Source organism: Phycodurus eques, chromosome 14, assembly GCF_024500275.1.
Source record: "Phycodurus eques isolate BA_2022a chromosome 14, UOR_Pequ_1.1, whole genome shotgun sequence".
Taxonomy (NCBI): domain Eukaryota; kingdom Metazoa; phylum Chordata; class Actinopteri; order Syngnathiformes; family Syngnathidae; genus Phycodurus; species Phycodurus eques.
In genome coordinates, this window is record NC_084538.1 from 11,931,386 (window position 1) to 11,944,595 (window position 13,210).

At 41.7% G+C, this 13,210-nt stretch overlaps 1 protein-coding gene across 4 annotated transcripts in view; it reads right to left on the minus strand.

Moving 5' to 3' along the window:
* Positions 1–13,210, minus strand: part of esrrb (estrogen-related receptor beta) — a 45,473-nt gene that overhangs the window by 16,863 nt on the left and 15,400 nt on the right. For 3 of the 4 annotated variants that reach the window (XM_061696410.1, XM_061696409.1, XM_061696407.1), the window contains 2 exons: positions 12,738–13,147; positions 6,093–6,218 (listed from right to left, as the gene is read on the minus strand). In XM_061696410.1, coding sequence (XP_061552394.1) covers positions 6,093–6,218; positions 12,738–13,134 — 523 coding nt within the window. In that variant the 5' untranslated portion in view covers positions 13,135–13,147. The remainder of the gene's footprint in view (positions 1–6,092; positions 6,219–12,737; positions 13,148–13,210) is intronic. The other variant, XM_061696408.1, reaches the window with a different exon arrangement.

Here is a 13,210-nt window from a genome sequence, read left to right on the forward strand (position 1 = left end):
CAGATAACTAGGTATTGCTTCCTCGTAAAAGACCCTTATTTCACCCCTCTTTCAGTGGAGAAGCAACAGAGCCTTATCACCCCCAACCACACCTAGGGGTCTGGGTTCCACACCGATACTGTAAATGTCAAGCCGGCCTCATCATAACATGAGTTATTTATTGTCTCATTATTTGATAAGAATGTTTCTATTTGGATGTATTTTCTATTCTATTCATTTTCACCATAGTTAAAATACTTAATCTACGTTGTTCTATTTATTTGATATGACCAGGCAGATATTCACTTATTCAATGCAAATGTATGCAAACCTTTATCCTGCATCCCCATATTTGTACCAGGCTGTCACTGCTTCCACCCAGCCTAAACATCCCTGATATCTTAATCCTGTCAAGAGGGAAAATCCCTTCAATTTACCTCCTATGCATAAAGAAACCTCCAAACAAATTTAATACTAAAGGGTGGATGAGAAGAGGCTCAATGAAATGCGTGTGGTGGGGGGAAGAGTTAATTTGTCAGCCGGCTACGTCCTCCGAACGAACAACACCGCGAGCCGGAGCACTTCCTTGATGATTTCATCACTTTATAACACGAAGGACAGTGTCAAACCTGGGCATTGTGTGGCCACTGCAAATGAGCCTAATACAATTTGCCCATCAGCAAAAGCTATTGGAGAAGATGAGTTTGGATGAGTCCCATGCATGGCGATTGGCTCTCACACACTCTATGTATGAAATGGAAAATCAGATGATGTAAAGCAGAAGTGCCATTTACCAAAAAGGGATTCAAAGGGTGGATTTATGCAAAATATATTCTTGATTTTTTTGCACTTATATTGCCATGGCTGACAGCTACCCCACATGGGTGGAGTCGTAAAGTGTATTGTCATCTAACTGTAAAATAGAGATTTCTTCCACTTATATAAATTATTTGATTCCCTAGGAACACAAATCTGATTAGGATTGTCTTTCAATTTCCTGACACTGACAACCCACTAACCTAATTACCCCCAATTCCCAACAGAGACTCATCCTTCCCAGCAAGACACAGGGAATAATCTGATGGCAACTATACCTGCACTTTACATGCACACTCACTGACAGCTTTCACTTAACAACCATCAAGTCAAGAAATACTAATGATTTTTTTTAAAGCATGTAATCTCTTACTGTGTCCTTGGAATCGTTAAAACAAAAACAAACAAAAATATATATATATATCCACTTGCTGCTGTTTATTACGGCCAATGCCACAGCCATGGAAAATTCCTCTCATGGTCCAATGTGATGTCACCACTTTCTACAGTTTCTTGCGGCTCACCCGATGAACCCGACCGCTGCCAGGTGGCTGCACTCCCGTTCTCTATGATCCTTTCGACCAGTTGAGTCATGTGGCTGTGTGAGCCGGTGTAACGCCTGCATTTGAAGGTAGCTGGGTGCCTTTTTTAATTAGAGCAGTCTTGGTCATAATTAACAGATGCTGACAGGAATTAAAACTTGGCACGATCCAGCCTCATTTTACTGTCCAAGAGGGCCAGAGACGGGCTCCGGAGAGGAGTAGGGCCATTAAGAGCAGCTAGAACTGACTCATTCACTCCCACTGCCAGGCACTATGGACAGAACATTATAGGGGCCTTTGTGAGGGTTATACTGTATGTCCCCTTGGTGGCCCTCAGCTGTAAGTGGTCTGACTCTGCTGAGCTCTCTCCATAGTAAACAGTAGGTGTGTTATAAATGTGCGAAGAGATTTAACTGCCACCTCATCTAAAGTCATCTCACTCTTTTATGGCCCGCCTCACATCACGGCGAGGCTAGCATAGGTTGAGCGCGGGTATCATCTCTTCAAAGCGGGGTGCTGGGGGAGAGGGCTTTTGGCCAAGGCGGCTGGCATTTGTGCACGGATTAGCACAGGCCTTAGGGTGGGGGCTGGGGCCAGCTGACCTGCGGCTCCTCTTTCTCTCCAAAAACAATAATAATCCCCTTCCAAGCACACTCCTACAAAAGAGCCTGTCTTCACTCACTTTGTACGGCCAACCATGATAGGGGCCCTTATTTTGAGTCTCTCACCTGTTCTGTGTCTCTCTCCCTGGGGAAAGTGTCAGGATGTCTGGGATGGTTGGCAATGCCAAGGGGGGCTTAGGCAGACCCTATTTTAGCTGGGAAAATCAGAAGGCCACATGGCAAGGCATGGTGAACCTCGCCTTTCAAGGAAGCCGCCCTGCTAAACTGCCGTCAGCACTATTTCCAAAGGCCCCCGTTGCCAGTGTTGCATGCTCGTCAGTGTGTTGCAGCATTTTTAATCACGAGCAGTGATGAGAGAAGGAAGCACACTGACCCTTCCACATATTCAAACCCAAGGGGCTGCCACACTGACACCCTTGTCACGTAGTCCATTTACAGGTTAGCTAGACGTTCCCGGGTGAGTTGACATCCTTGGCCCTACTGCTGACTGAAAACACTAAATGGTACTTAAATTACACATTACACTAACACAACAGCAGTAAAACTGAGTTATTGTACATTAATAAGTCAGTGCATTAATAACAAAAAAATACTATTACAACCACTCAGATTTTTTATTTATGCCTCTGATGAACTAGACTAGTCAACTCCACTCAGTTATGTCGAGTACATTAAACATTTTAATGCATAGAACTAGTTCAATTTTTCATCAATTAGGAACAATGATGTTACTTTATGTACTTTAAATATTTGTATTGGCTCACAGTTCATGTTAAAGCATTTTTAAGATTTTAGTGCTGAAATTTCTGCCTCTCAGTAACAGTGATGTCAGCCATTAACTTTTGTGATAACTAAAGAGCTAAATTCTGCCCTTATAGACCTTTATCATGTACATGTGTCTTGATTGTACTGTGGCTATTTCATATGCAATTGTGTAGTATTAAAAGTAAATGTGTTGGGTTACACACCAGCAGAGGCACTTTAATTGACCAAAAAAGCTTGTTTCTGCTCTTATGTGTGCGACCTCGTAAGTATCGGATTTGTGTGTGTGAGTAAGCGAGAGGGAGAGGAAGTTGGTGCAAAGAGCAACTGTCACTGAGCGATGTCAATGTAATCTCTCAATAGTATCTTGTCTTCTCCCTTGCTCTAAGCTCTGACCCGTTTCAATTGATCAGAGGAAAAACCTGTTGCCTGTAACATTTGATTTTTCTATTGATCACTTCCTCCTTTATACAGTGAGAGCGAAAGTACAGCGACTCAACACAGGCTCTGAGCAGCTGATGAAAACCATTTTCTTTTCCATGTGCGGCCAGAGGTGGGTAAAGTAGCCAAAGATTGTACTCAAGTAGGAGTTCCATTACTCTGAATGAAAATGACTCATGTAAAAGTAAAGGTAGTCCCCCAAATAATTACTTGAGTAAATGAGTTTTCAGAGAAAAAAACTCCTCAAGTACTGAGTAACTGGTGAGTAACTTTTTAATTAGAGTATGAACGTCAAATAAGCAAAAATATAAAATGGGAATTTACAAATGTAGATATTGCCAAACAATATCACTTTAGCTAAAACAACAAAATATTTTAAAAATTAATCTAAGGCAAATTTAGCCACAAGAAATGGTCTTAAATTAACTTTCTTTGTTCCCACTCATGAAACAAATAGCACAATAGGCCCACCAGGCAGACACTGCACAGCAAACTGCAACATGTTTTTTCAAGTTACAAGTTTCGTTCCTGTAGTCTGAAATGTGGAATTTTGTTTTTTAGGCAGACACAGATGACATAGCTGTTCTTTTCCGTAGTCTGTAAGGCAAACAGATTGAATGTGAGGCCAAAGGTATTCTGCCTCTTCTATGTGTTGCACATAATTTTTTCTGCCATGCTTCAATAAATTAGTCACATTGAAAATTTCACTTTTGTGTGGGGCAGCGGAGACTTGGTGTGCAGTCCTGCCTAGCTCCGTTTGATTGGCGAAATGGAGTCAAATGTCGCTTGTGGTAAGCATTGGATTGGTGAAACAGTCATGTGACAGCACCCGAGGCAGTCGTCTCTTGGACAGGCCCCTCCCCAAAAAACAAGAGCTCACAAGAGCAACAATAGATAGATACAAATGAAAGTAACAAGTCAAATGTAGTCCAATGTAACAGAGTAAAAATAGTGTTTTTACTTAACCAGAATACAAGTGCAAAGTACAATTTATCGATAAGTTACTTAATTAAATGTACCAGCGTAAACGTAGTGCATTACTACCCACCTCTGTGTGCGGCACACTGTCATCTGTACTACCTTAGACACGGCATGAACTAAACCTTTTAACAGTTGTGAGAACAACCTTAAGTTTATCTGATGTCATTAATTTTTATTGTTTTTGTTTTTCTTCCTTAGAGGGTCATGGGGCAGTGCTGCACCTTTGTTGGAGCAGTAAAGTTATAATTAGGTGATTTTCCATTGGTACACAATGTGACCTTTCTGCCGTAATGAAAGTAAGTGGCAACCACAGTCACATGAGTGGTAGCTGTTTCCACACTCGGGCCTGAGCATGGCGTTGAGCTGACGGCTTCATAGAGCTTACGATGGACGCTGACCACGTGTCTTTATTTCCATTTCGTTTCGGTGACACTTTTAAATGGCCTACCTTAAAGCAAGCCTTATGTATTTTAAAAAAATAGATGCGACATCCCTTTGCTAATGATGACAATGACGTAATGCTTTTCATTGAGATCTGAGACAATAATCAATGCAGTATGATGACAGATGTAAATGTTTCATTTTTATTCTAAGATTGTGCTGAATGCAAAGAAGCGTTCATTTGAACCTCTGGCATAGCTGAAGTCTGCATATTTGAGTTTTACACTCTTTTTACTCTGACTTGACACTGGTCATTCATCTATAGCCATGACTACATATTTTTGTAGTCTCATACTCTCCAAGATGATATATTGGCATAAATTTTTCATCAGATAGTAATGCGATTACTCTGTCTTTCTGGCACTAAGGCTTTATCTGGCTGCATGCAGTCCAGGGGATTCGGTTTCTGTGCAGAGATCCATATAGGTTACGACTCTGGCTTCAGGTGGCGGCTGGATATATATGCATCTATAAATCCCTCTCTTCGGTGAATAATGGGAGGAATAATGTCAGAATATATACAGTGCAAGTTTGCCAGAGAACGTAAAAGTAGGCAATTTTATGCAGAATTTTATCTGTAAGGGCCTCTATCTGGCAGACTATTTAAGCTACTGAATAACCATGAGGGACAATCTTACTTTAAAAAGTGCCTCCTGAACTATTTACTCATCAACATTTTAGAAAAATAAAGTAATGTGGCAAAAACACCTAATGACAATTTTAAATGTTACTCCCACAGGAGAACTTAATACATATAACACCACACTGGCACTTCAATCCAAAGCCACTCATTATATACATATTATTATGTACTTTATTGTTATATGTTTTTTTGTGTGTGTTTTTTAGGAGCAGCCAAACAATAAAAAGAGAGGCACAGAAAGAGCACATCCACCACTAATGCACTGGAGTGAGGGACAGGAGATACTATTGGTGCTTTTTCGACAGAATGTCACAATTTGGAGTCTCGTGAGGATTCAAGGGGTTAGGGAGAGGGAAAAACCCAGCAGGACTGTTCCATCCAAAACATGTTTTAATTGTCAAGGAATTCTTGTGTGGCATCCACAGGAGGAGACCTGGGGTGTTCAGAAAACATTTAGGGGATCAATGAGCCAGGGAGAGCTGAAACTGTGCCGAGTGAGGGCACTTTACATATGGAATACTGTTACATTTCTATTACTCAGAAGGTGGAATGACGCAATTCAGCATATTTCTTGTTCCCAGCTAAACTGACCATTATTTACTGCCGTGCCGGTGGCACAAGGAAACCGCTGTTTTGGCCACCCGGTGGTTTGCATTTGTGGGTAGAAAGAACTGTCTAGCTTACAGAATTTCAGAGTCACCATGCAAAACGTATCTGTACACCATGTGTTTAGGGCTATAAAATGTTCCCATCATCACTTGAATAAATGGTGGAATGCATGTATGTCATATTTTCAAAGGTAAAAGCTAAACAGTGCACAGTTATTATATGTATGGGTGCAAGAGGAAATAAAAATGCTCTTACTCTTCTTACCTTCTTTCAGCATCCCCACTTTGAGGCATTTCATGAAGCGACAAGCCTGACATGATTTGCGTCTCCGTTTTGTGATCTCACACTCATTTGTGGCAGGACAGCTGTATTCAATATTGCCTAAGAAAAGGAATAAACAAGATTAATTAATCTAGATAAATTGGATTTTGAATGAAGCATAAAATAAATGGTTAATTGATCAATCCAAGACATACTTTCTGCATTTTCAGATTTTGTTATTAAAACATTGTGCTATTGGCTCAGATGAACTCCATAAAAAAAATATCCTTCCAGTGCTGGGACCCAAAGGAGAAAGCACTCACACCTGAGTGGTAAAGACTTGGGCTGGAGGGGGGTTGAGATAAAAGTACAGTGGTCCTCAAGGGTGGATGCAACCCTGCTCCTACATTAAATTGGCCTTGTTAATTCTGTGCATGGTCCCTGCAGGCCCCAGGCGCAGGCCATGTCCCCCTGTGCTCAGAGGGGCCTGCCACTGCTTCAATGGCAGGCCAGAGAACCAAACATGCTGCCCCTGACCACTACATAATATTCCTGTAGAGCCAAACCTGTTCTTAGCACAATTGCCAATGTTCACTATTTACATATAGGACAGGCAAGAGACCTTATGCATTATTCAATTCCAGCATATGATTCCAGGATGGCGCTATGAAAAAGATTTTCATTGCTCCATAATAAAACTTTTTTTTTTTTAAAAACACACCACAAAAACAGTTGATCTCAGCTCATGGACAGCAGGACATCCTTTGCCTCTGTTTAATTCCCTATATTTTACTGAATTCAAGGATTTTCAATAAAGGGTTTCAGTGTATTACAGTCCTTTGGAATTTGAATTACTCTCATTTCCACGAGGCTGACATTGGTCACACTAAACCTTTCCTTGAAGTTTTATTGTCTCTAACAAATGCCTTTACCACTGTAACAGCATGGATTTTCCAGCTTTCCCTTATTCACATCAATACAGGTTTGAACATTTTATTTAAATGATTGGGATTTTATGAAAATGCAATATATTTAGTACAGTATAGATTTCTTCTTATTTTGCACAGTGAACGTGTTTAACAATTGATGCCCACCCTCACACTGCACGCGCACACACACACACACAGGCGCACACACACACACACGCACACACACACCCTCCTGGGAGCATTGCCCCTCACTTTCCATGCAGAGAACCTGCAAGCTGTGTAATATTCCACTGGCCTTCCAACACCCGTTGACAACTTATGCAATTATGTTAACATTATTGGACAGATCAAGTCGGGGGTCCCAAGACGTTATAAATAATTAGAAATTCCTCCTTATATCTGGGTTAGAAATCATTATGCTAATTCTACTCATCTCTTTGGCATTGGGGGTAAATAAAGGTGTGAGGCAAGCGGCTGATGAGCTCTGATTGTCTTTCCTGGCTCTGTTTTCTCTGTTGTCATAGCAGAACCACTTTCACACATGCCGGGAGGAGGCAATCAGTGCTCCCCAGTGCAGGAATCAATTCTTTTTTTTTTTTTTTTTTATAAATCTCATAATTATTCAGCTAATCTGCCACTTCTGCCAATGATGTATACTGTTCATTATTGGAGCACTAAAAGCTCTAAAAAAACAAGTTTGTTTTGTTTAAAATACATTGGTATTATGTCTTGAAATGACAAAATGTAATAAACACAATTGAAAGGATGCAGCACAGTCCCCCTATTGGTAACAAATTGTCAAAGCTGATTCATTGCATTTATTTGCCAGCTAATGTGGCCAAGACGGTCTATTTTCATATTCATTTCATGTCATCATCATGGAAATGCAGTCAATTGACCCTGTGCATCCCTGAGGGCATTTTAACATTCAGGTTGTTTTTTTTTCTCCTATCCCGTCCTTCCCTTTATCAGGGTTTGAGTGAACACACACGGAAACTGCACCTGGTGGTTTACTAAAAGACCTACAGTGCTTTGATATCACCCCCGCCCCCACTCACAAAAAAACAAACATGTATTCACACACTCGTGCCGGAGCATACACATGTTCTGTCAAGCCCTTTGTGCATCTGCTATTCTGTCAAAGGGGGCTTCTCATAGATCAATGATGGAGACAGGCGGCTTAAGTAATTTTTAATCGCTATATCTCCTTAGGAGTTTCTAAGAATCAGTGCACAGCACAGACCCTACTTTATACACCTTAACAATTGAAATATCAGTCAATAAAGAGACTGCTCTAAAGAAAATGAACATTTTATGTTGTGAATTGGGCGTCATGCTGGGCAACTGGTTAGCACATCTTCCTCACAGTTCTGAGGACCTGGGTTCAAATCCGGCCTCGCCTGTGTGGAGTTTGCATGTTCTCCCCGTGCCTGTGTGGGTTTTCTCCGGGTACTCCGGTTTCCTCCCACAACCCCAAAACATGCATGGTAGGTTGATTGAAGACTAAATTGTCTGTAGGTGTGAATGTGAGTGTAAATGGCTGTTTGTTTATATGCGCCCTGCGATTGGCTGGCGACCGGTTTAGGGTGTACCCCTCCTCTCGCCCGAAGATCGCTGGGATTGGCTCCAGCACGCCCGTGACCCTTGTGAGGATAAGCGGTATGGAAAATGGATGGATGAAAGTTGTGAATTAATTTGTGCATGACCTTGTTAAAACTCTGCATATCTGGAGCTGTAGAACTGTCCTGCATCATTCTCAGAATGTATATCTCGTGGCTAATTATGGTGAACATAAAAGCTTTTGTCTTTTGTTGACATTTTGCATGTATAATTTCACAGCTCACATTCTTAAAAGGGCGGCACGGTGGCCGATTGGTTAGAGCGTCAGCCTCACAGTTCTGAGGACCCGGGTGATAGCTGGGATAGACTCCAGCAGGCCCGCGACCCTAGTGAGGAGAAGCGGCTCAGAAAATGGATGGACATTCTTTAAAGTTCTATATTTATTACCTTGACCAAACTGGGAAAAAAAAAATATGAGGTCAGCTAAAACTAAATTTTCATGGACTGCATCTTAAAGGTAGAATGACAGCAAAATAATGATTTGGAAGTTTTTCACATCGCTGTAAAAATTTACATTTACGCAGATGATTTTGTGGAATGGTTGTTCATTAATCCTGTCTAGAAGTGAATAAGGCAAAAACAGAATGCCGTATTTGGCTGCAACCAGAGCGGCTGTTGTTCAGTCTCATCTGGTTTGCATTCTAAAGAAGCACAATATGACGTCAGGCAATGCCTGCTGCACACCGAGGGATGTGGTCAAACGTAACTGAAACGGATAAACGCGACAAAATTACAGTTGCCGACTTTGCCGCACACCAAGCAATTGAGCACCACAAATCTACCAACGCACTGCAACAGAAAAACTGCAACCCTGTATCGGGTTTTGAGCCCCCACAAAAAACGTACTAGACAGTGTATTATTTTCTATTGAACCACAAAAAGATACTGCAATGGTCAAGGAAGAAGCCACAAAAGAGGAAACAGCAACAATAAAGAACAGTCAGCCATTCATGAACACTAGTTCCCAAAACCTGCACACAGCGCGACAGTTCAGTCCGGTTTGGCTACGTTGCTTGGTGTGCAGCGGGCCTTAGCGCAGCCTTATTCTGCTCAGTACAACAGTGGCATCAAAGCAGGAGATCAGAACATTAAGAGAAAGATTCCCTCATCTGATTAACATAATATTTAAAAATAAGATTTGATTAATTGATTGGTTTTCGGTCAACTGCCCAAATGCCCATCCCAAGTAGCAATTCAGTCCTTGCAACAAAGTATTACAGTACAAGATATTTGAGCATCACCAATAGAAAGGAAGTCTTCTGGCCATTCTTTGCTCATAGACCATGCACGTTTATCTGTCTTTGGCGAGGTTATGGTTTGGTTACCAATAACATTGCAGAGTGAAGGGAGAAGAAAGAGATTTCTCTCCTTCTCTTGATAAGTATCTCTCAATCTATTTTATGGCTTTTCAGGACCCGTGCCAGGACAGAGAGGGGAAAGTCAGATCTTGTAAGTAAATTACAATAAAATGGCAAGTATTTCTCATCAAAATCTAAACTGACTTTTACAGGCTTACTGTCAAGGTCCATTACTTCATATCAAAGAGGGTCACTGAGTTCAGTTACTTTTCAACCAGTTTTACACATCGAATCAAAAAAAGGAAGAAAACATGGTTCAAAAGGAGATATATGTTTTTGGTCGGCCACGTGAGGTGGAGGGATGGGCATGTGAATAATGCAGTCCCAAAAGTATTAACACCTTACAGTATGATGCAGTACTGTTCTACATAATGACAAACTACAAGCTCAATAATAATAATATTTTAAAATAAATATCTCTGACATTGCCACTTAAAATGATTTAAAAAAAAAAAAAAAGATTTGTGACTACTATATTGTGCAGGTGTATCTAAAGCTTTGGCTGGTGAGTGTATGTTTGCACACACACGCACACACAAAATACACAATTTATGTTAGCATCTTGCCAACCTAAAGAATTCCAAAGAATTTGTAATAGGAAGTCTAGCAAATGAACATAAGCTGAGTCCAAGGTGATTTAAAAAAGCTGTCAGGATGGTAGTTAACATCAACTTACCATGCTATTTGCAACAATGTGATAAAGGGCTAGAAACGACAGGGTCTTTGTTTTCATCTCATTAACAGAGGCTGTCTCACACTCCAACCTTGACTGCCTCGTTATTCCTTTAATGAATCAGTTCTCATCAACCTCACCCTCTCGTTCTCTCAAATGCTCTACATCCTGCTATTTACTGTTTCCATGTTCCTTTACCTACACTGCATGTGATTCTATTATCATTTTGGTGCGCTTCCACCTCTCCCTGAAAATCCCTGCATTCTCTGCCCGGGACCCCTGTCTGATTATTATGCCATTAAGCCTCTCCTCCTCTCATGTGAAAGAGCAGCAGTCCCTCTTCAATCTAAGGAAGTCCAGGGTTTTCTTCCCCTCCTTTCCCTGAAATTACCCGGCGACGCGTGCCTGAGTTTCTAATTGGCATGCCCGTCCCTGGAGACGGCCCCCTCCCTTCTTCCTAATGAAAAGCCTCGGCCTTAATTACACTTTCCAAACGCTGATTGTTATTGACAAAACTCCTGTGGCTCGGACAAACGACGGCAGATTAGCTCCATTACAGGCAGCCCTCCAAGAAGGGAAAGAGAGGGATTTCAAATCGACAATGCAAAGTGGGGGGAGTCAGAGTGTGTGTGTGGGGTGTGTGGGGGGGGAGGGTGGGGGGTCTGGAGCTTTCAATTTCTTTCTCTATGTACCTTCCTCTTAATTGTTTAGGTCCATGCTTCACTTAAGACAACTCCTTCTTCTCTGATGCCTCTTTTCTGTTCCATTGTGTTACTTAAAGCGAGGGGACAAAAGCGCAGCTATGTTACTTGGGAGAAAATGTTCATCTTTTGTCAATAGACAGGATTGCTGATGGCAGCAATGGTAAACATGCGGATTTGGCCTAATGCTTTTGTTTGCCTGAAAAAGGTACATAGACTGTCTAAAGCTGATAGGGACGCAAGGTCCAAAATCAACACATCCCATCAAGACAGGCAGCATACTCATAACGCATGCTGTTCTATGTGGGTGAACATTTGCTGGGAGTAATCGGTGGAATATGTCACATTCATTTACCTCAAACATATAAATATTCGTCAATTTCCACTTTACTTAAGCAATAAGTTAGAGTATTCAAATGCATGTATTCCACTCTTAAGAGCAGTTTCAGTTTCACAGTGTGTGTGCGTTTCTGTTTGTGTGTGTGTTTGGGGGGGCGGGGGGGGGGGGGGGGTGGCTATCAGGCTATCATTGCCTCTCTAATGAGAAGCCATGATACATCATGCCTTGTAGATAGTCAGTCGGTCGTACCCTGGTCCCCAGATGCAGCACACACACTCACACGCACACATAGAGCAGGAATACTAAAGCATGTTCTGGGACAAACAGCTCCCACATACACCACCAAATCTGACCACACAGTGAGGGTGTCATGTCCACCATCAACCATGACAGATGATGCCATCCTACAGTACTTGGGACTAGTCTGCCATCAACTATATGTATTATATGATGTATATGAATTACACTTAATCTATGACCTAATAGAGAGTGTTCCAAATATAGACCTGATATTGTGGACATGGAAACACCTGAATCATAGTTAAATCTACAACAGGAAGTTTTCCAGCATTTGACCTACTGCAGTGACTTGATATCATCTGCCCAGGTCTCTGTCTTTTAATTATAATTGTGAGTTAGCAAGATGACGCAGTGACTCCAAACCCAGATATGAACTGTACCTTATAGACAGGATTAGAAAATGAATGTTCTCTACTAAAAATTACATTCTATCATCTTATTTTAAAAAAAAGATTTTAGTCAGATTATTGTTGTTCATGAAAATGTACAGCACCCATTGTTTGAAAGCCAGTAGATGAGAGTTCTAAATAGCTATCCGATGGAGTTGATGATTGTAGTTTGAATGAATGAATACAATGAATCTTTGAGACTGAATATACGTGACTGTTGTAATATCAGAGGTGGTCTGTAGAGGTGTTTCTTGTGAAAAAAATTGGATGAAATCATCTCTATTCAATGTGTTCAATGTTTTGTTGGGGGGAGATGAGGAGGAAAATACCTTGTATTGTCCTTTTAAAAAAGGCTTTGCAGGCCTCACAAGAGGCCACACCATAGTGATACCCCGAAGCTATATCTCCACAGACCAGGCACAGCCTCTTGGGGAGGGAGTTCAACATGTATTCGCACTTTATGGATGAGTCCTCCATGATGGTGCTGGAGCAGTCGTCATAGCGCTTGCGGCAGGTGCCTGCTCCGAGCCCGCCGGGGGTGAACATAGGTGGTGAGTCCAAGCCATTGGAGTGGCTGTTCATGGTGCTGACATAGCCACCACTAGCGTCAGAATTGCCACTGGGACTATGGTGGCTGACCGTGTCAATGACCGAGGATGGACTGGATGGCTCTGTTTTAATGTAGGACCCGCAGCTGGAGGGTAGGTGCCGGTCATCAGCGGCCATTCTATTCAGCAGCCTGTAAGAGGTGTGGCAAGAAATAGGAGGGGGAGAAAGAAGAAAGGCAGACTATTAGCAGGTG